This window comes from Nannobrachium achirus (genome assembly GCF_963921795.1).
Source record: "Nannobrachium achirus genome assembly, chromosome: 21".
In the NCBI taxonomy this organism is placed as follows: Eukaryota; Metazoa; Chordata; class Actinopteri; order Myctophiformes; family Myctophidae; genus Nannobrachium; species Nannobrachium achirus.
Genome location: NC_137828.1, coordinates 47,709,415 through 47,728,876, shown reverse-complemented (window position 1 = coordinate 47,728,876; position 19,462 = coordinate 47,709,415). Strand labels below are relative to the sequence as shown.

Below are 19,462 nucleotides of genomic sequence, written 5' to 3'. Positions count from 1 at the left end.
CAACGGCTAGTCGGCTACGTTAAGCAATCCAGTCAATCCATTGGAGCCTTATGCTCTGTCCAGACCGGCGAATTAGCGAAAGCGACGTGAATAAGCGAACCAAAAAGGCGAGGAATTCGCCATTCGCCCTTTTCCATACACACCAAAAAGCGACGCGAATATGCGTATAATATTCGCTTAATTCGCCTAAAAACGATGGGGCGATATCTGCCTGCATAGCCACAGGAGAAAGGAGAAGAAAGGAGAGAGGAGAACGGAGACAGGGAAACAAATAAAACAATGGAAACTACATGATGTGATGATGAGACCTGGCCGTGGTTGTTAGCCTATTAAATAAGAAAAAGAACAGAAGAGACAAGTGACAACACGCGTTCTCCGTTCCCCCTCCCCTCAGCTCGGCCGGGGGCAGAGTAGACGGGGTCGGTCAGTGTTTTATCATAGCCGGGTCGGAATGGCCGCATCACCCTCGGAATACGGGTCTGTCAATCATTATGTGTATTACCCGAGAGGACCCAAGAGGACCCGTACTGTGTGTGTACTTTCTGCTTTTTTATGCAAACTGTAAAGCAATCAATCAATGTGTGTGTGCGCGCTGGCGTGCACTAGGAACGAACTACTGGAGTTCTGTTTAACGTGTGTGCTGTGTTTAGGATGGCCTGACCTAGGATGATGGTCTGTTGCCGTGAGGCAGCGAGATGAATGGCTGTGCAACAGTGAGATGATAATGCTGGTCTAGGATCAGTTTAACAGCAGGGGGAAAAGATATTGGTGTGATGCGTAGCCTGCTGCCAGGATGATGAGAAAGCAGCCGCGACCGCGTACAAGTTAAACCATGACTTTACTCTCTGTAGTTAGAAAATAGCCTAAAAGTATTCCTTTTAATCTCTGGCTTTTGTTTCGATCTTAATATTATAGATTCCTTGGTAGCCTTCTTCTGCCTGTCAATCAGTTAACAGCGCATGCTGCACGGCTGCAGTGAGTTACATGAAAGAGTTTTAATAATGATTAAATGGTCGGGTCTATCGGAAATAAAAGGATTTCGGGACAACATGTCACGGGTTTCGGTCTGTAAAAAAAGAAAGTCAGCTAACTAAAAGTAAGTAACTAAAAGTAGCCTACATTTACTTGAGTAGCCTGTACTTGTAGGTATTTGTACTTGAGTCGAATTTCCAGTAGGGTCTACTTTTCTTCTAATCCACTCATTTCGGATCCTATTGTAGGCTATTTAATACCCAGCGATTTATTTTTAAAACATTAGTCTTTTTGCAGATATAAAGTAGCCTACAATAACAAACACATAAACCATGCTTTTACCAGTAAGACATTCGAGTAGGCTACTTTTTCCAAGCAGCCACGCAGACGAGACACGGAAAAGGAGAAAGACACTTCCCCTCGGCCTCAATGTAACGTGAAGGTCCCTCCACCATTCTCTCTCTCTCTCTCTCTTGAAATAGGGTAGAGTGAGCTTACTTTGATACAGAGAGAGAGGAATTCGCCTTTGAACGTTCGCTAAATTCGACACAAGGGCGAATAAAAAACAGACGCCTTTTCGCTTTTTCGAAATTCGGTTTTGGTGTGGATGCTTCCATTGACTTTACTAGAGGTTCGCGGCCCTTCGGGCCGCTCACATCTAGAGATCGCGCCTGCTTCGCAGGCGCTCACAGCTACGTTGCAGCAGTGATCCACCCACTTCCATCCATCCATCCACATCCATCCATCCACATCCATCCATCCATCCATCCACACATCCATCCATCCATCCATCCACATCCATCCATCCACATCCATCCATCCATCCATCCACATCCATCCATCCACATCCATCCATCCATCCACATCCTTCCACATCCATGCATCCATCCATCCACATACATGCATCCATCCACATCCATCCATCCACATCCATCCATGCATCCATCCATCCATCCACATCCATCCACATCCATCCATGCATCCATGCATCCATCCATCCATCCACATCCATCCACATCCATCCATCCATCCATCCATCCACATCCATCCACCCATCCACATCCATCCATCCGTCCATCCACATCCATCCATCCATCCACATCCATCCATCCATCCATCCATCCACATCCATCCATCCATCCACATCCATCCATTCACATCCATCCATCCATGCATCCATCCACATCCATCCATCCATCCATCCACATCCATCCATCCACCCATCCATCCATCCATGCATCCATCCATCCATCCACATCCATCCATCCATCCATCCATCCATCCATCCACTTACTGTACTGTACTTTACTGTACTCTACTGTACCTTACTGTACTGTACTGTACCTTACTGTACTGTACTTTACTGTACTCTACTGTACCTTACTGTACTTTAATGTACTCTACTGTACCTTACTATACTGTACTTTAATGTACTCTACTGTACCTTACTATACCTTACTGTACTGTACTTTAATGTACTCTACTGTACCTTACTATACCTTACTGTACTGTACTTTAATGTACTCTACTGTACCTTACTTTACCTTACTGTACTGTACTTTAATGTACTCTACTGTACTCTACTGTACCTTACTGTACTGTACTTTAATGTACTCTACTGTACTCTACTTTACCTTACTGTACTTTAATGTACTCTACTGTACTCTACTTTACCTTACTGTACTTTGCTGTACTCTACTGTACTCTACTTTACCTTACTGTACTTTGCTGTACTCTACTGTACCTGACTGTACCGTATTGTACTGTACTTTGCTGTACTCTACTGTACCTGACTGTACCATATTGTACTGTACTCTACTTTACCTTACTGTACTTTGCTTTACTCTACTGTACCTGACTGTACCGTATTGTACTGTACTTTGCTGTACTCTACTGTACCTTGCTGTACCGTATTGTACTGTACTTTGCTGTACTCTACTGTACCTTGCTGTACCGTATTGTACTGTACTTTGCTGTACTCTACTGTACCTTGCTGTACCGTATTGTACTGTACTTTGCTGTACTCTACTGTACCTTGCTGTACCGTATTGTACTGTACTATGCTGTGCTGTACTGTATCTTACTGTACTGTAATCTACTGTATCTTACTGTACCTCTCTCTCTCTCCTCTCTCTCTCTCTCTAACCCCCCCTTCCCTCTTGAAACCCGATACCTTCGTGATGATAATGACAAACTCACTCTACAGAGGATTGCGCAATAGGTGTTGCGAAATAAGCATACAAACACAAACTGTACGGTAAATATGCATTTTGAAAAGATGACAGTAAGTGGATTACGTTCAGCATAGCATGCAGTATATATTTCTGTAATAATGGTGACTTCCAACACGACCGAATGTCGGGAACCGCCGAACAAAATCTGTCTTTCCGTTCTTCATATGGTAGTAAAAATAAGGTTTTTAAAAAAAGGCGAATTATACGCTAATTCGCTATTCGCCCTCAGTGTGTACGGACCTTTAGGACTGAACAGCAGTCCTCTTGTAAAAGACGGCAAACGATATGTTGACAAACGGCAGAATGCCTTATGAACCAATCGGAATCAAGTGTTCATAATCACATGAGTTAATAACAAGCTGACGGATGACAATGCAAGTATTTTCTTGTATCTGTCCATAGTCTTTTATTTATGTTCTATGTAGTGTAAATGACTTTATGTCATTTATATTGTATATCGTCGCTATCGGGTGAAAACCTTGTATGTCCAAAACCGTAACTTTTCAGGAAATGGAAAGAATTCTAGTGGTTATTATTTAGCCACAAGCTCTTGTAATACTTTTGTGAGTGAGCGTGTATATCGATTACCTTTGTGCGACACTCTTGTACAACAAAGTAGATCATACATTTACGGGGGGCATAAAGCGTCCTTGAGCAACACTAGTAACTAGTTGCTCCCCTTGAGCTGGTTGGTGCCTTGCATGGTTTCCGCCGCCATCAGTGTGTGAATGGGTGAATGTAATGCACAATCTCTGTAAAGCGAATTGGATAAAGGCGCTATATAAATGCACCATTTACCATTTATGGTACACCAGATCAACTGTTGGAATGAACGGTTTTGAACACCTTCTAAATATGTATGATGAGGGTTTGCAGTGTTCATTTAGACCTGCAAATTAATGTGTTTCTGTATTTCTATTTTCAGTTTTATTTGTTTGTCTCATAGGGGACACGGTTCTAAACTTAATGTAAGCCAGTTTGTTAGTAGAGTTTCACTGATCTCTTTATGCTCTTGTGTCTGATTGGCTAGGTGGACTGTACGCAGCATTATGAGGTGTGTTCTGAGAACGGCGTGCGTGGATATCCCACCCTACTGTTCTTCAACGATGGACAGAAGGTATGATCACGATCAGCGTTTCTATTTGTCAACGTCGTCTATGGTCTTGTTCTCAATATTGTCGAGGTGCATGCTGCATATGAAAGGAAAATGTTATTTTGCATCAACAGTCATCTTCGCTCAGTTGCTGAAATCATTGATAGATTCTGAACATTTGGGAGGCTAGTCCACCGTTTTTAATTTTGAGGTGGCAACATAGTTTTATACTTTTTCTGTTTTGTATGTGTTTATAGAGTTAACATTACTCTAATAGACCACCAGGTGTGGTTATATGCAAATATTTCCTCCCTGTGTATTTTTTGTTTCCTGCTTCCTGAAAGCTGAAAGCCTAGAGTCAAATTGAAATACACTGATTTAGTGACATCATTCATAAAATCATCCCCTCCCTTTTTGCCAGACCCATGAAATGGGTAGGCCTACATAAGCAAATGTCGGTCTGTCTGTCCGGGTTTTCTATATAAAGGGTATATATGATGATGACATGATGATGACATGCCTACAAAAGGCATGATGTCATAAATGATGATGACAGACAGGGGGTCTGGCACAACCAGGTTGACCTGGTCTAGTTACTATACAACAACACTGTGGGTGTTGCTAACTTCAGCTGGGTCACCACCCACCTGACAACCAGGCATACTTGATGAACACATAACTACATAACATAATTTTAACACTTTATGTACACTTTTTATTTTTTTTTATTTTTTTTTAAATCTTCCTCCAAGGGGGGGGGGGGGGGGGTTCATGGCAGAGGGTCAGGGGCCCCTAGGGGGTCCTCAGAGTTACTACATGGGGTCCTCCAAATTTGTGTGTGATAGAAACCTGTTTTCCCCATTTGTATATTAACCACTTGAACCCTAGTGTCCATATTCTGAGAACATAATTTGCCAAAAGTAGCAGTAAATATCTGAAAACACAAATTGACATGAAACCAAAATACACTGATGATTGTGCTGTCAAACAATGAAACTATATGGAATCTATGATAAGGTTGTGGGGGTCCCTGCTTCATCTCTCTCTCAACTAAGGGGTCCTTGGCCTGAAAACGTTGAAGACCCCTGTTGTAGGGGGGAATAAATCATGGCACAATGTCTTCAATCTTTTAGCTTATGGTTTTCTTTTCTTTTTTGCCATTTCTTGGCTGCAGTCTGAAGCGGTAGCAGTGAGTTGTTTGTGTGGCTTTCTGTGCAGGTAGACCAGTACAGAGGGAAGAGGGACCTGGACTCCTTCAAGGAGTTTGTGGACGGTTTGGTGAAGGCTGCCGCAGAGCAGGAGGCTGAACCTGGGAAAGCAGCTGATAACGAGATCCCCACCGGAGACGAGCCAGTCAAAGAAGAGCCAGCCAAAGAAGAGGTAGAGGAGTGTGTTTTTACATTTTTTTGGGACCAAACTTCCCCACAAGTATAATAGAAATTGAGAAACTGACATTGTGAGGACCACTGTCATGGTCCATACAAGATGAATAGTTGTTTTTATGGTTAAAATACATTTGGGGAGTTAGACTTACAATTTGGAAAAGATTCTGGTTGACGTTAGAGTTGGGATTAGTCATTTAGTGGTTCGGTGTTGGCGTTATGCCTAAGTGTCTCATCCTGAAAATGGCAAATCTATATGCAAAGCTTGAAGAGCTCTCTGCTGGAACTGTTTCTCCCGCGACCTGGCTTCGGATACAATAAACGGCAGAAGATGGATGTAAAAATGGCATTTGTGAAAATGCCATCCTAAAGAGTGTGCGTGTGATTTCCTGCCATCACACACTGTCTTGTTTACCCGAGTATAATTCCGCTAGAACTCTATGAGCTTAGTTAGCGCCAACTCCACCATGCAACAGTAACAATTATGGTTAGACTAACAATTTCCTGTGGGGTCAGTGCCAGATGTTCAGCATGTGACATGACATCATCTTACAAAGCTTGACAAATAGCAGAGGAGGGGTGGCAGTGGGAAAGGGTCTTATTTGAACAATAAATAATGTGAGAACAATAGCACCTTCACAAATTGTATGTTTTTTAACCCATTTAGGCCTGAACACATTATGACGCAATATTTTATGCTTTAACTATTGAAAAATAGCAGATATACAAGCTCACTGCGCGGCACCGAGTGCCGCGCTGCGAGCTTGTAGATCTGCTATTTTTGAAAAATCGTGAAAATTAGAATTTTGACCCGATTCTATAAGTGTCTTTTGAATCCTAAGATTTTTGAAAAAAAACTATGTTTCTATGTCAGCAATCTGGCCAGCCATCGTCAAAGAAAAGGTCCTTTTCACTTAACTGGAGCTCAGTTAGTCTGCTCTTGAGAGACCCCCAAAATGATATTTATTTGGCCACGGACTCCCATCTCCACATATTTCGTTCCAGGGACCACCAGAAGCAAGAGTTACAAACGTTCACTTTGAAAATACATATATTCAAAGATTTGCACACATTTTCAAGACTTTTTCCAAAAATAGCAGATCTACAAGCTCGCAGCGCGCGCTGTGAGCTTGCAGATCTGCTATTTTTCAACAGTTAAAGCAGTCAATAATTCTAGGCCTAAATGGGTTAAACCACGGGGTTTCAGATTTATTTTATTTTCCATATGATGTGCTTTTACCCCACTGAGAGTCTAAGGCAGTGAAGCCTACCTGGTCCAGAGGAGCTGCCACTGGTGCTGAAAACATGCATCCAATGGTTGCCCAACTGCCCATGGCAAGTAAATAAAACGTCCAGGCAGGTTTGCTTTTAGGTTGCCTGACAGGCAAGTGTGTTTGAGTGGGGAAGCAACTGTCTTTAGTTTGCTATTGTGGGGAAGCAACCGTCTTTAGTTTGCTATTGTGGGGAAGCAACTGTCTTTAGTTTGCTATTGTGGGGAAGCAACTGTCTTTTAGTTTGCTATAAACACAACACGTCTGTGGAATTTTAAAATAAGTCATATTGTACAGCTATTGAGATATTTGGCACAAATATTGAGTTTATGTCCATATCACACAGCGTTCCATCCATCCATCCATCTTCAACCGCTTATCCGGAATCGGGTCGCGGGGGTAACAGTTCCAACTGAGATGAAGTGTTAAATTAATTTTACCTATCACAATTAATCGTTTGGGGAAAGTGAACATGACCTTTAGGGCAAGTAGAACATGACCTGTACTTGCCTGACAGGAAACCGCCTCTTAGACCTTTAAAGGAGTACCGGTAGTTTGCCCCCAAAATGACTTTTCGCCCCCATTCTTTCCTAATGGGGATTGGGGACCCAAATGCATTCGGGTCTCCATATGGAATCAATGGGGGGGTAAATTTAAATTTAATCTCAAGAGTAATAGACATCTGGGTTTTAAACACAGAATGTGTGCGAACACAAGGGCCTGCACTCACCTGCTTCAGTACTCCTTTAATGTTTTAACATTCCGAGCTTCTGTTTGTTTGAGGCATTTAGCTGATGCTCTTAACCAGAGCGGCTGTCGGTGTGTCAAAGCATCTGTGTTTAAAACTTTTGCTATATAGCAACAGATTTAGAATGGTGGTTCTCAAAAATAGCAGATATACAAGCTTCAGAATTTTGAAAAATCAAGCAAGTGTTGGAAAAACTTTATTGTTGCGACCGAAGGTCACATATACTCTGAAAAACCGTGTCGCTTGAGTGACCTTCCTTCCTTCCGTAACCTTCCTTCTGTAACCTTCCTTCTGTACGGGAGTGATGTCAGTGTGATGTCAGGAAATGTCACGAAATGTGGATAACACTATATATGGAGATAGTCCAGTCCATCATGTCATATGGGACTACCGTCATAGACAGTAGCCAAAAGAGAAGGATTCCAGAAGTGTAGCGCTTATTCGCTCTTGTATCAAACTGGTATTCGAAACGTTCTTGGAATGTAATATATATTTTCTAATGTAAATATGGGGGCGGCTGTGAAAAAAAGAGAAGAATAAAAAAGAAAAAAAGGAGGAGGAGGATAAAGATACCAAAAGGAGAGAGAAGAAAGGGTGGATGAGGTACAATGTGCGGTATCCTCCTTGTCAAGTTCGACGTTGGGCATTTGGACCTATACATGGAGAAATGGAGCGAACCTGTTTGGCCTAAACATGGAGATGTGGTACAGTGACTCATATATGGGCATAAAAAGTATGTCATGTGACATCACTTCCTGTACAGACAGTCAGACAGACAGCCATTGACTCCGGCCTAACAATGGCTACTGTCTATGACGGTAGTCCCGACATGTTGGACTGGACTATCTCCATATATAGTGTTCTCCACATCTCCATGTTTAGGCCCTATCGCTCATTCCCTAGGTGGGGTTGGCGATGGGGCCTTTGTGTGGAGTTTGCATGTTCTCCCCGTGTCTCCTAGGGTTGATACCCTCACAAAAACATGAACAAACTCCCCCCAGAATGACAACAACTAGAATCGTCAGAGAAACGCTGTGGTTGGCCAGATAGTCAAGAATTGGCGTCACCCTGAGGTTGCATTCCACCCTCAGGTGTCTTACTAGTATAATTAACTTCTCTTCTGGGGGTCCCTGGCACAAAACCCTTAGTTGGCCAAAAGCATATAATTTGGGGGGTCCTTGTCACGAAAAAAACTGAGAACCACTGATTTAGAAGGCATTTGTAGAATCGGCCTCAGGTCTTAATGGGTTAACTGAAATCTTCATTGTCAGTTAAGCATGTCTCTCCTTGCAGTCCAGTGTGGTGGTGTTGACGGAGAGCAACTTTGATGAGACGGTAGCAAAAGGTCTGACCTTCATCAAGTTCTTTGCTCCATGGTAAGTGTAAAACAATGAAAGGGATGCCTTGTTTGTATATTGCTTTTTTATTTTGGACATGGTTCTTCTGACTTTAGTTTTTTTTGTTTTTGTTTTGAAGACCATACCACTGATGCAATTGTTGTGTGGTCCTATGTTCTAGGTGTGGACACTGTAAGAACCTGGCTCCAACCTGGGAGGACCTGTCCAAGAAGGAGTTTCCCGGCCTCTCTGTTAAGATCGCCACAGTGGACTGTACAGTGGAGCGCACACTCTGCAACAGGTTCTCTGTAAGTGACTGCAGGAGATCTCTCTCTCTCTCTCACTGTCTTAATTTTCTCTTTCCAACTCCCTGTCTGTCTCATATCCCTTTCTTCAAGCTCTAAATGTACAATGTAGGAATTTAGCAGACACTCAAATCCAGAGTGATTTAGAAGTGTGAGATCAGAGTGAACGGCATGAATCCTAGTCAACAAACAACACTGTAAATGGTCACATAGTAGAGTGCAAAGAAAAAAAGATGTAATGCTTCATCTGTCTAAACTAGAAATATTTTTTGAAAGCGGTATATTTCTATCTAAATATATTACAGGGGTTGACACCTAAGGTCTCAGAGGCACTTGCCCGTCGGGCAAGTACAGGTCATGTTCTACTTGCCCTCAGGTCATGGCCACTTGCCCTCATAATTGTAAAATCGTAAAAATTTGAATTACCGTTCATTTTAACGTATTTGTTACCTTCGACTTGCAGTGATGTTGCTAGATTTTCAATATAATGGGTCACGGGAAACCACAGGTGGTCATTCAAATAGGTCCCATAAAAAAATTATGGGTCCCCAATAAAATGTTTTTGAGAGTTGTGAGCTTGTAGATCATCTATTTTCCAAACTTTGCCTCTTTCTTATATTATTTTACAATTTGGCTAGTGTTTGTTTTTATAGTATAGTTTGATTAGGCTACTTTTGATGCAGCAATGGTCTTTTTTTTCTTTATTTATTAAAAAAGGTTTTAAGTCCATAAATTATTACTTCGTTGTCATCTAGGGACCCCCCAAAAATCATTTGGGGACCTCTGGGGGGGTCTCGACCCACAGGTTGACTCACTTGACTGAAGTGGAAGGGAGAAGCGAATGTAGTTGTAGTAGATGAATGAAAGTGGAGCAGAGATATTTTAAAGTGTTTATTGCTCTGGTGTTTTCTTTTTACAAACTGGGATTCTCTTTGAATGCGAACGATCTGAAAACAACGTTGCGCGTCGGAGCGGCTCTTGGCTCGCTCCGATGCCGACTACAGTGTGCGGTTCGCGGCTAGCTTTTCTGCATGGCTCGCTGCAAAGAGAGGCGGCCACGGCACGTCGCGACAGACACTCTTTGGAGAGAGGATTAATCCTGCAAACGTATTCACATTTGCGCGAATGAAACCCACTGATGTATACCTAGTTGCAGCTGTGTGAGCATCGTGTCTTCATCATAATGTGATCTTGTAGATTAGCTGTTTTCGACGGAGGCACGGAGCACGTAGGCTCTACGTGTTTGCGTGTGTGTGGGGGGGGGGAACTGGGGAGGAGGGATGGACTGAGGGGATAGAGAGACGGAGCAGCACTCTTGTCCTGTTCAAGTTTCTAAAGACGGATAATCTTATTATATTACTCAAAATGTGTGCTTGCCCGGTCGGGCAACCTGGTAGCAACCTTCACCTGCCCGACCATTTTATTTGCTTGCCCCGGGCAGTCGGGCAAGCGTTAGCGTCAACCCCTGATATTATGTGTACACAAAACATGTAACCAACATCCCTTTATATCTGCATATTATAACTGGCACCTATTAAAACAATGGGCAACAAGCACGATTAGAACAAAATAGGAGAGCTCTAGAGGGTGAGGTAGAGACTGTGGCAGAGAATTGGGAGTGAGGGAGGTTATTCCACGCTTTGGGAGGCAGTCGGGAGAAGAGTCTAGAAAATGAGTGTGGGCCGGGGTATTTTAAGAAAAGGGAGGGAAAGACCTCCTGTTTGTTAGCTGATCCAAGTGTGCGGGTGTCCCATGTCCTCGTTTACCTTCTTGGCCATCACCAGTGTTTTACCCTGAGTGAGGATAGTCGAGCCAATTTAACTACTTTCTCTATCTCTCTTCTCAATGTCTGCCGTAGATCGTTTATTTATTGGAAATCAAAAATATCATTCTCACTTGGTCTCAATTATTTCATGCTCTTCTTTCTTTCGCTCAGTCTCTTGCAGCCTCTCTTATTCTTTTTTGTCAGTGTCTGTAATTTTGTCATTTTGTGCAGACGGCTTCATACAGGAAGTAATAAAATTGAGTTACTGTTTTTTATCACAGAGCTATAAAGCAATGCAACTACCTCATGCTGTAATTGTAAGAGGTTGGGTTCACTGCTCAGTGTGTCAGAATTCTCCATTTTATGGTTTGAACCCAAGTTTTACATAATAAATCTTAGGCCTTCAGCTGACACTGGTCCTCCCTTTTCATTTCATTTTGTTGGTATAAAAAATCGCCCTAAAATTACAAAGTACAGAGTGCTTTGTGGGTTTTTATGTTGATTAGGGATGTTAATCGACTCATTATTTGCGCATCGACGGGTCGAGGCCGAAAACCGACACGTCGATCGACTTTTTCACTTTTTTCCGCTAAGCAGCAGCTGAGAGGAGAGTAAAAAACGATTTGTCGACTCATACTTTTTTGAGTTCGCGATTTTCGAGTAGATTTTTCACATCCCTAATGTTGATGAGCATGTACAGTAGCTGCGGTTTAAAACGATGTGATGGCCTTAAAACTGAATCATTTGCTGTTTGTTCACCCCCACCCCCCAGGTACGAGGTTACCCCACTTTAATCATCTTCAAGGCAGGGGAGCAGGGCGATGAACACAACGGTAGGAGAGACCTGGAGAGCCTGCACGCCTTCGTGATGAGACAGGCCAGAGACGAGCTGTAGTACATCACCTTTACCCACCAGTCCTTGCCCCACCCACACTGCATCTCTCACCCTCCTTCACGGGGCCAGCCTTCTCTCCCCCCCTCTCTGCGTTCAGATGGTTTCTCTTTGAGCAGTGGTTTTCAAACTGTTTTTTAATTTCAAGGACCCCCGTAACTCTTTGAGATTATACAAGTGGAATTAAATGGTTCCATTTGTAAACTCTGAGTTAAGGAGCTGTAAGGGTCCATTGGGAGCCCACCCAAGGATCACCTGAGGGTCCCTGGACTGCTCTAAAGAGCAGCGTCAGTCAATGACACATTTTTCTGTGATCTCTTCTTTCTCCAGTGTTGTCGTGTGAGTAAGGATGGTATGTGTCAGTGTACTTGAGCTGTGAATGTTTTGTTGCTGTTGCCCAATGCCTCTTTTACAACTGAGAATGGTGATATCAGGGCCCCTGCAACTGAACTAATTGTTTGACAACCACTTTATAAGCACTGCTAAACTGGTCGGGACGTTTAACTCCTAGAGCAAACAGAAGGGCAGGCAGGAAAATCTATGACATGTTGTCTTAAATGTACAGTAATGTCTGCCTTGAACAGTAAGAAAAGCAAATATATTACTCTACCTGACCGAATTTTTGTAGCCATTTGAAAACTTTTTAAATGAAAATATTTCCTTTTTTATAACAGGATCAGTCATTAAATCATGTTACAACCTTTTCGCACTTAGGACCAGAAATGTTTGACACGTTGTCCTAGAATGATGGCGAGTGTTAAGTTGAAGGTACTTTTTATCTATGCCATTGATGGCCTAATGGACTTGACTCTCAGGGAAACACTCCAGACTAGTAGGAGTAGAGATGGAAGAACAACCATCATCATTGGAGTCTAACAAATCAAAAATACTCCAGTGTCCTGCTCTTAATGATGTCACTGATCCATCCTTCGCTACTCTTCCTAGCATAGGGAGTCTCGGGCAGCCACCATGTGAGCCCATGTCTCCTAGTCACTGACCATACATACAGCTACTGTACCACTAAGTCTGTTATGCTTAACGTAGTGCACCCTCCCCATGCACCGTGTACATCTAGCTTTAACGCTTTCATCAAGACTGCACTTTGTTTTCTGCGAGCTCGAGGCTACATAATGTGTACCAAACAGCCTGAATGTGAAATAGATGTGCGTTTACCCATTTCATTGTAACGGTCACGTTATGCTTGGTTTGTGCACTGGTGTCTCACGTGCGTTGGGAGCTTGTAGATCTGCGTGTGACAGTGGCGTCACACGTCCACTGTCCTTAACTAAGGATAAGTGAACTGTACATCGTCATAAGGGCGAGTCAGTTTTGAGATCGCTTACTTCACCTGCTTGTGAATTTCAGGTCTATATCAGGCCGATTTTATGGTTGAACCAGGTGCATAGAAATGTCATTTCCATCTGTGAGCCTAACCCACAATGGAACACGATTACCCAACAGAACAGATTACCCTAATGTTTACATTCAGATGTCTTCTACTGTGGCACAACTACATGACACCATGCCAGGATGCCACCATTACGATCTAAACACGGACTAACACTTGGTTGCACACAGGTGTTGCGCACCAGTAATGGCAGATCTACAAGCTCACACTGCATCGCAATGCAACACTGGCACACAAATAAGTATAGACTTCATTTGTTGGGGTGAATATTTATGCCCAGCTTCGGCCTATGCAAGTAACATTTCAATGCATCATATTCACCCCTTTTGATATCAAATCTCTTCCCTTTTCATACTTCAACACCCATTTAAGCAACAGAAATTAAGAACAAAAACGGAACGTGTGGATAACGGCATGCTTTAAGATGGAAAAGTGTACACACAATCCATCCACCCACCAGAGTGGCTGGTCGTTTTCCAAATTTGTACCAGCTGATTACATTGTACCACCTCAAGGGATTCTTTGGAAAAACCTTGACATACTTATTTGTTTTTGTACATGCCAAAGTGGTTGGTTAAGAAGACAAACTCACCAGCTGCAGCCATTTGTCCATGAAAATTAATTTGAGGTATCTGATAGAAGTTTGAAAAAATTAGAAATCAACTTATCCACTGAATAGCATCAGAATCAACCCAGAATTACAACTTTTCTTGTGTGTGTGTGTCTTCTTTATTGGTGACTGAATGGAATCAAAGCTTGAGAATTGTATCTGTAACAGACTTGGGTCAAACTGTATTTGCACTGCAGTTACTCTTTACTGTGTGAACAACATGCATGTTAATCAACACCTTTGAAAGGAAAGTCTGTAAACTAGAACTGAAAACTCTTCCTACCCAATAATTGTTTGTGAGTTTGGACAACTTGACTCGGGTCTGACGTGATCTGTCAAGTAGGTCAGAATTCGATGCACGACCAAGGTGCACAAAGTGAGTCGGACACAGCATATTTTTGTTAGTTTTTATGGATAGCACATGGTTTAGGCAACTCCAGTGACAGAAAACAGTATTTCTTTTTCTTCTTGTGAGTCATGGGTCCTACACTACCCATGGATTTTGTACAAAAGAGAAAATGGCAAATTGTAAAAATTAGATTTCGTAATAAAATTTCTTGTTTTTTCCAAAAAATAGGTTTCGCATTTTCATTTTGTTCTCTTGTCGGTGTTAATATTTTGTGATTTTAAAAGGTGCAATAAATAAGCTGAGAATGTACAAGTATTTACACACACAACAGTCTAACCATGATCACAAATGTAAACAGCAGCTTACCAGAGGTATATTTTGTAATTTCTGATTGGTTAGGCACATAAGGTACTGATTCTTATTGGTTATTAGTTCATTAAAATATGGTCTCCATTTAGAAAACAATAATAAAAAAAAAACTATACTCTTTAAGACAAGAGCTCACACATAACCACTTAAGCCCCTATATACAGATGGCAAAAATATCAGACCTACAAGCTCGCAACTTATTGCATTTTAACGTATTGAGCTTGTTGATCTATTTTTGACATTTTAAAAAGATTGATTTGAATGATGGAGGGGAAAGGAACTGGTTGGAATAATGTGTTCCTTCCACGCGCTATGTCTACCGTCGAAACACCCTCCTGTCAGGTGATGAGAAGCGGCGTGCTCATTCTTCATGCATTGAAGCAAGTATGAGCTCAGTTCGGGGCCCTCCCCAGGTTGGCAGAGGGAGAGGTAGCGACCAGGATTACAGCTTAGGCAATTGGCACTGGGTAAAAAAATGTGTTACAAAATCGTGAAATAAAGAAAATTTGCCCAAAACAGGGACGACCGGATTAATGTGGTTAAACGTTGCTCATTTGGAAATACATTGACACCAATCTCACAATTAACAATTATACCATCAATGTCCAAAAAATAGGGAGAGCTGGCATGAAACTATTTGCCATCTGTTTTTGACCAGTTAAAATGTTTTTCTGCTAACTCCTGATGGGGGGAATCGCACGTTAACCTTCCGAGTGCGGCGACATGGAAATGGCAATCTGCGGTACGTCAGAAGGGATAAGGCTGTATTCTTTCAGCTCTTTGGAGAAAAACATCACTTTTTAGCCACAACATGCATCATGTTGAGCCAGGCTCGGCAAAGAAACGCGGCCCAGCGTGAGCTCGGCAAATATTGACACACTGGGGATATTTGGAGATATTTAGACAACTAAAATAGCCTGTGGCCACTTTGGTTCTGTCCATATTATATTTTAGGAAGGTAAACATGACTCCAGATGAAAATACACTGGGGAGGGGGGAGGGGCATCTGGATCTGTGTTTACTGTAATGTAGCTAGGGGTCTTCTTAGAAACAATCCACCATTTTATTTTGTTTTGTTTTGGGGTTTTTTTTTTGGGGGGGGGAGATAAGGGAAAGAAAGCAGCACTCTTAACTGGTCCCACAACAACAGTTCAGCCCCCAGTTCAGTTCAAACCCACACGCGCGCACATACATACACACACTTACATAAATGCATAATATACAAATACACTTACCCGCTACACACACATACAACCATGTAATCACTTTCAGACCCAGGAGTAAAGGCTCCACCCCACAGCCAACAGGAAAGGTTTTTTAGGGGAAACATAATGGCTCAATATTGGTGCAGGGTGAAGTTGCCCACAGGTACGTACTCATCTGGTGGTCAGTCTTGCAATTATTCCCCCCACAAGTCTTTTCTCCTTGGGTTTCAAACTTTGAGAGACCGATGCATACTTGTCAATGTTCATTTAAATAACAGGAATAGTTTTTTTAGGGTGGGTTATCGCCTTTGGGTACTAGGCAACAGGGCAGGGGAAACTGAGCTGTAGTTAAGGTCAACCTCACCCAGGAGCCCCAACATTAGCCCATATGTGACCCACGTGCCGGCCAGCCAAGAGTCAGCGACCAGCAGCCACCATGGTGGTCCATCCACAGTGTCAGTGGCAGCCACACGCCCGCACCACCATGTTCTTGTATTTCTTCAGGATGACGTTGGAGTTGTCGTCGAAGTAGAGCACTGATATGGCGTGGAGCTTGGTCGGGGCGCAGCAGGGCTTCGGTACGTTTTCGGGGTTCATCAGGTGCACCTGAGGAAAGAATGGATTCATGCTTTTTCATTTGCTTGTGCCATTTGCCACCAAACTAACTTCTCACTGTGTCAAGAAGCACTGCATGGAAAGTCAATCGGGGCCAACAAAAAATGCAGATACAGAGAGGCTTGTAAAATGGACAAAATGTATGATTACAGTACTACATTTCTAACATCCAGGAGGGTAGTGGTGACAAAGTACTCAACCCCAGTAGTTGAGTCAAAGAATACTCCTGGTCAAATATTACTCAACTACTACAAGTGAAAGTTCCTCAGTCAAATTTGTACGTGTATTTGTACTGGTGTATATCCATGCATTGCTGTATGAAGAATTTCCAGAGATATTCAGCAAAAATATAAATAATGCCAACGGTATAGTGATAAATAGCAGATCTACAGGGTCACAACATGTCGCAATGGGTTATGGTCTGTTATGAATCTGTTATTTTCACTATATATACACTATACTATAATTCATAATGTACCTGTTCACTTCCTAAAAATGTGGAGTCAAAAGTACAATATTTGTCTTTGAAATGTGGTGGAGTGAGTATCCAAAAATACAAATACTCAAGTACAGATACTCCATACGTTTACTGAAGTACAGTACTCATTATCCACCTACAAGAGGGTTAGTCTCTTACCAATGTCTGTACTATGGCGTGGTTGGTGGCATTCATGTGAGCATTGAGGGGAAAGGAGCATTCTCCATCACAGTAGTTGGCTGCATAACCCTCTGGAGCAATGATCCAATCCTGACAGAGAGAGAGAGAGAATAGAAACACTCCATGATACTGACATGATCCTAACTATGATACTGACCATGATACTGACCATGATACTGACCATGATACGGACATGATACCGACCATGATACGGACATGATACTGACATGATACTGACATGATCCTAACTAAGATAATGACCAAGATACTGCCCAAGATACTGACATGATACTGACCATGATACTGACCATGATACGGACATGATACTGACCATGATACGGACATGATACTGACCATGATACAGACATGATACTGACATGATACTGTCATGATACTGACCATGATACAGACATGATACTGACATGATACTGTCATGATACTGACCATGATAATGACATGATATTGACCATGATGCTGACATGATACTGACCATGATACTGACATGATACTGTCATGATGTCCTATACTGTATATCCTGCACCAGGCCTAGGGCCTGCTCGTATTACATTAGGCCACTGGCTCAAACAACTCTAATAATACTTTATATTCCCACACAGGCTTTATTTGGTGCCTGGAGTGTGGGAGTGATAAAATGACAGCTGCTTGCACTCATTGGTCAGCCGCTAGAGCTGATACGGCAGCTGACCAATCAGCACAAACTGAAGCTGTATCGCTGACCAGTCCACGCAAGCCAATAACATATCAGCCTCAGGGCAGATATGGCAGCTGATTCAGGACTAGTGATTGCTAGGACTTTGTTTAGGAGTATACTAAAGAGAAAGGACACCACACAGTATTAACAAATATCAACAATAGCAAACATTTGTACATGTCATTCAATATGCAGACAATCAAGATAGCAGTGCCCCTGCAGTTCCTTATAGTAGAAAGACAGAAAGATAAAATAGGCCATGATGTCATCTATCAAGGTCATTCGACTATGGCCTAGATGAGTGGTTCCCAACCTTTACAGGCCGCGACCCCTAAAATAATCATATTTGAACTGTGGACCCCCCAACCTGATGAGTACTAAGGTCTAAGAGTTGAGGCATTACATTTTGTAGAACACGGTTCTATTGTGAAAATAGCAGATCTACTGTATATGCTCACAACGCCTCGCAACACAGGGTGTTGTGAGCATGTAGATCGGCTATTCTCACAATTTCTGCCTCTAATATTTGGCCAATGTTTAATTTTCATTTTGGATGTTATTAAAAAGTCCTTAAATTGTCACTTTAGAAATGAAGTGCAGATACCCTCTATACACTTAACCTTTATGTTGGTTTGGTTACTGCTGAGTGAGAAAACAATGTTGTACATTAAGTTAATCATCTGGGTACCCCCCAAAATAATTTGGGGACCCCCCTGGGGATCCCAACCCACAGGTTGAGAACCACTGGCCTGAGAGAGATGACAGAATAAGTCTGGCTTTGCTCCGCGTGATCTAATTTACTGTGTATATTATACACAGAACAGGTTCTCTACTGCAAGTATTCTTAATTTCCAGCCACGCACTATACTGCAGCATCCATTGTTAACCTCATGTCTTAGGACAAATCCCTGCTGAAATAAACTCCCATCTGTGGAACCGCTCAGGGAGCAGACTCTCTCTTTTTCTCTTCCTTCCTTCCCTGACTCTTCACTTCTGCTTCTGTTTCCCTCTCTGTTCCTCTCTTTCCCCTTTGGTGATTTGTCTTTTATCTCCTTCACACCTGTTCTTTCTCTTTTCCCTATCCTTCCTCTGTCTGTTTGATAGCGTCTGGCCGCATCTCCACAGTACCCCCCCCCCCCTCTCGGAGAAAAAGTGCTTGAGTTTTCTCTTTGTCTCTTTTTATCTCTCTTTTCCTTCTCTTTTCACTGTCTATGTTTATCATTTTTGAGCGGTGGTAGACCGCTCCATAGCATGGCCGTGTGTGTATCCGTGTATGTATCCGTGTATGTATCCGTGTATGTATGTATGTATGTATGTGTGTATGTAGGCTGAACTACTACTCACTGACCAGAGAGGGTGCTGTTGAGTCTAGTCTGAGCATCAACTGCAATACTCTCTCTCTCTCTCTCTCTCTCTCTCTCTCTCTCACACACACACAAGCACACACGCACGCACGCATGCACGCACGCACACACACACACACACACAACCACCGCTCAGTTCACACGGGTGTGATTTTTTTTCTATCTGTGTGTAT

General features: G+C 42.5%; 2 protein-coding genes across 3 annotated transcripts in view; one reads left to right on the top strand and one right to left on the bottom strand.

The window, feature by feature from the left end:
- Window positions 1–14,598, top strand: part of txndc5 (thioredoxin domain containing 5) — a 28,659-nt gene extending 14,061 nt beyond the window's left edge. Inside the window, exons 6-10 of the mRNA XM_080752109.1 lie at window positions 4,237–4,323; window positions 5,518–5,679; window positions 8,994–9,076; window positions 9,219–9,345; window positions 11,880–14,598. Coding sequence (XP_080608235.1) covers window positions 4,237–4,323; window positions 5,518–5,679; window positions 8,994–9,076; window positions 9,219–9,345; window positions 11,880–12,002 — 582 coding nt within the window. The 3' untranslated portion in view covers window positions 12,003–14,598. The remainder of the gene's footprint in view (window positions 1–4,236; window positions 4,324–5,517; window positions 5,680–8,993; window positions 9,077–9,218; window positions 9,346–11,879) is intronic.
- Window positions 14,599–14,794: 196 nt separating this feature from the next.
- bmp6 (bone morphogenetic protein 6) overlaps window positions 14,795–19,462 on the bottom strand; it is an 88,314-nt gene continuing 83,646 nt past the window's right edge. For both annotated transcript variants that reach the window (XM_080752108.1, XM_080752107.1), the window contains 2 exons: window positions 17,193–17,303; window positions 14,795–16,546 (listed from right to left, as the gene is read on the bottom strand). In XM_080752108.1, the coding sequence (XP_080608234.1) occupies window positions 16,397–16,546; window positions 17,193–17,303 (261 nt within the window). In that variant the 3' untranslated portion in view covers window positions 14,795–16,396. The remainder of the gene's footprint in view (window positions 16,547–17,192; window positions 17,304–19,462) is intronic.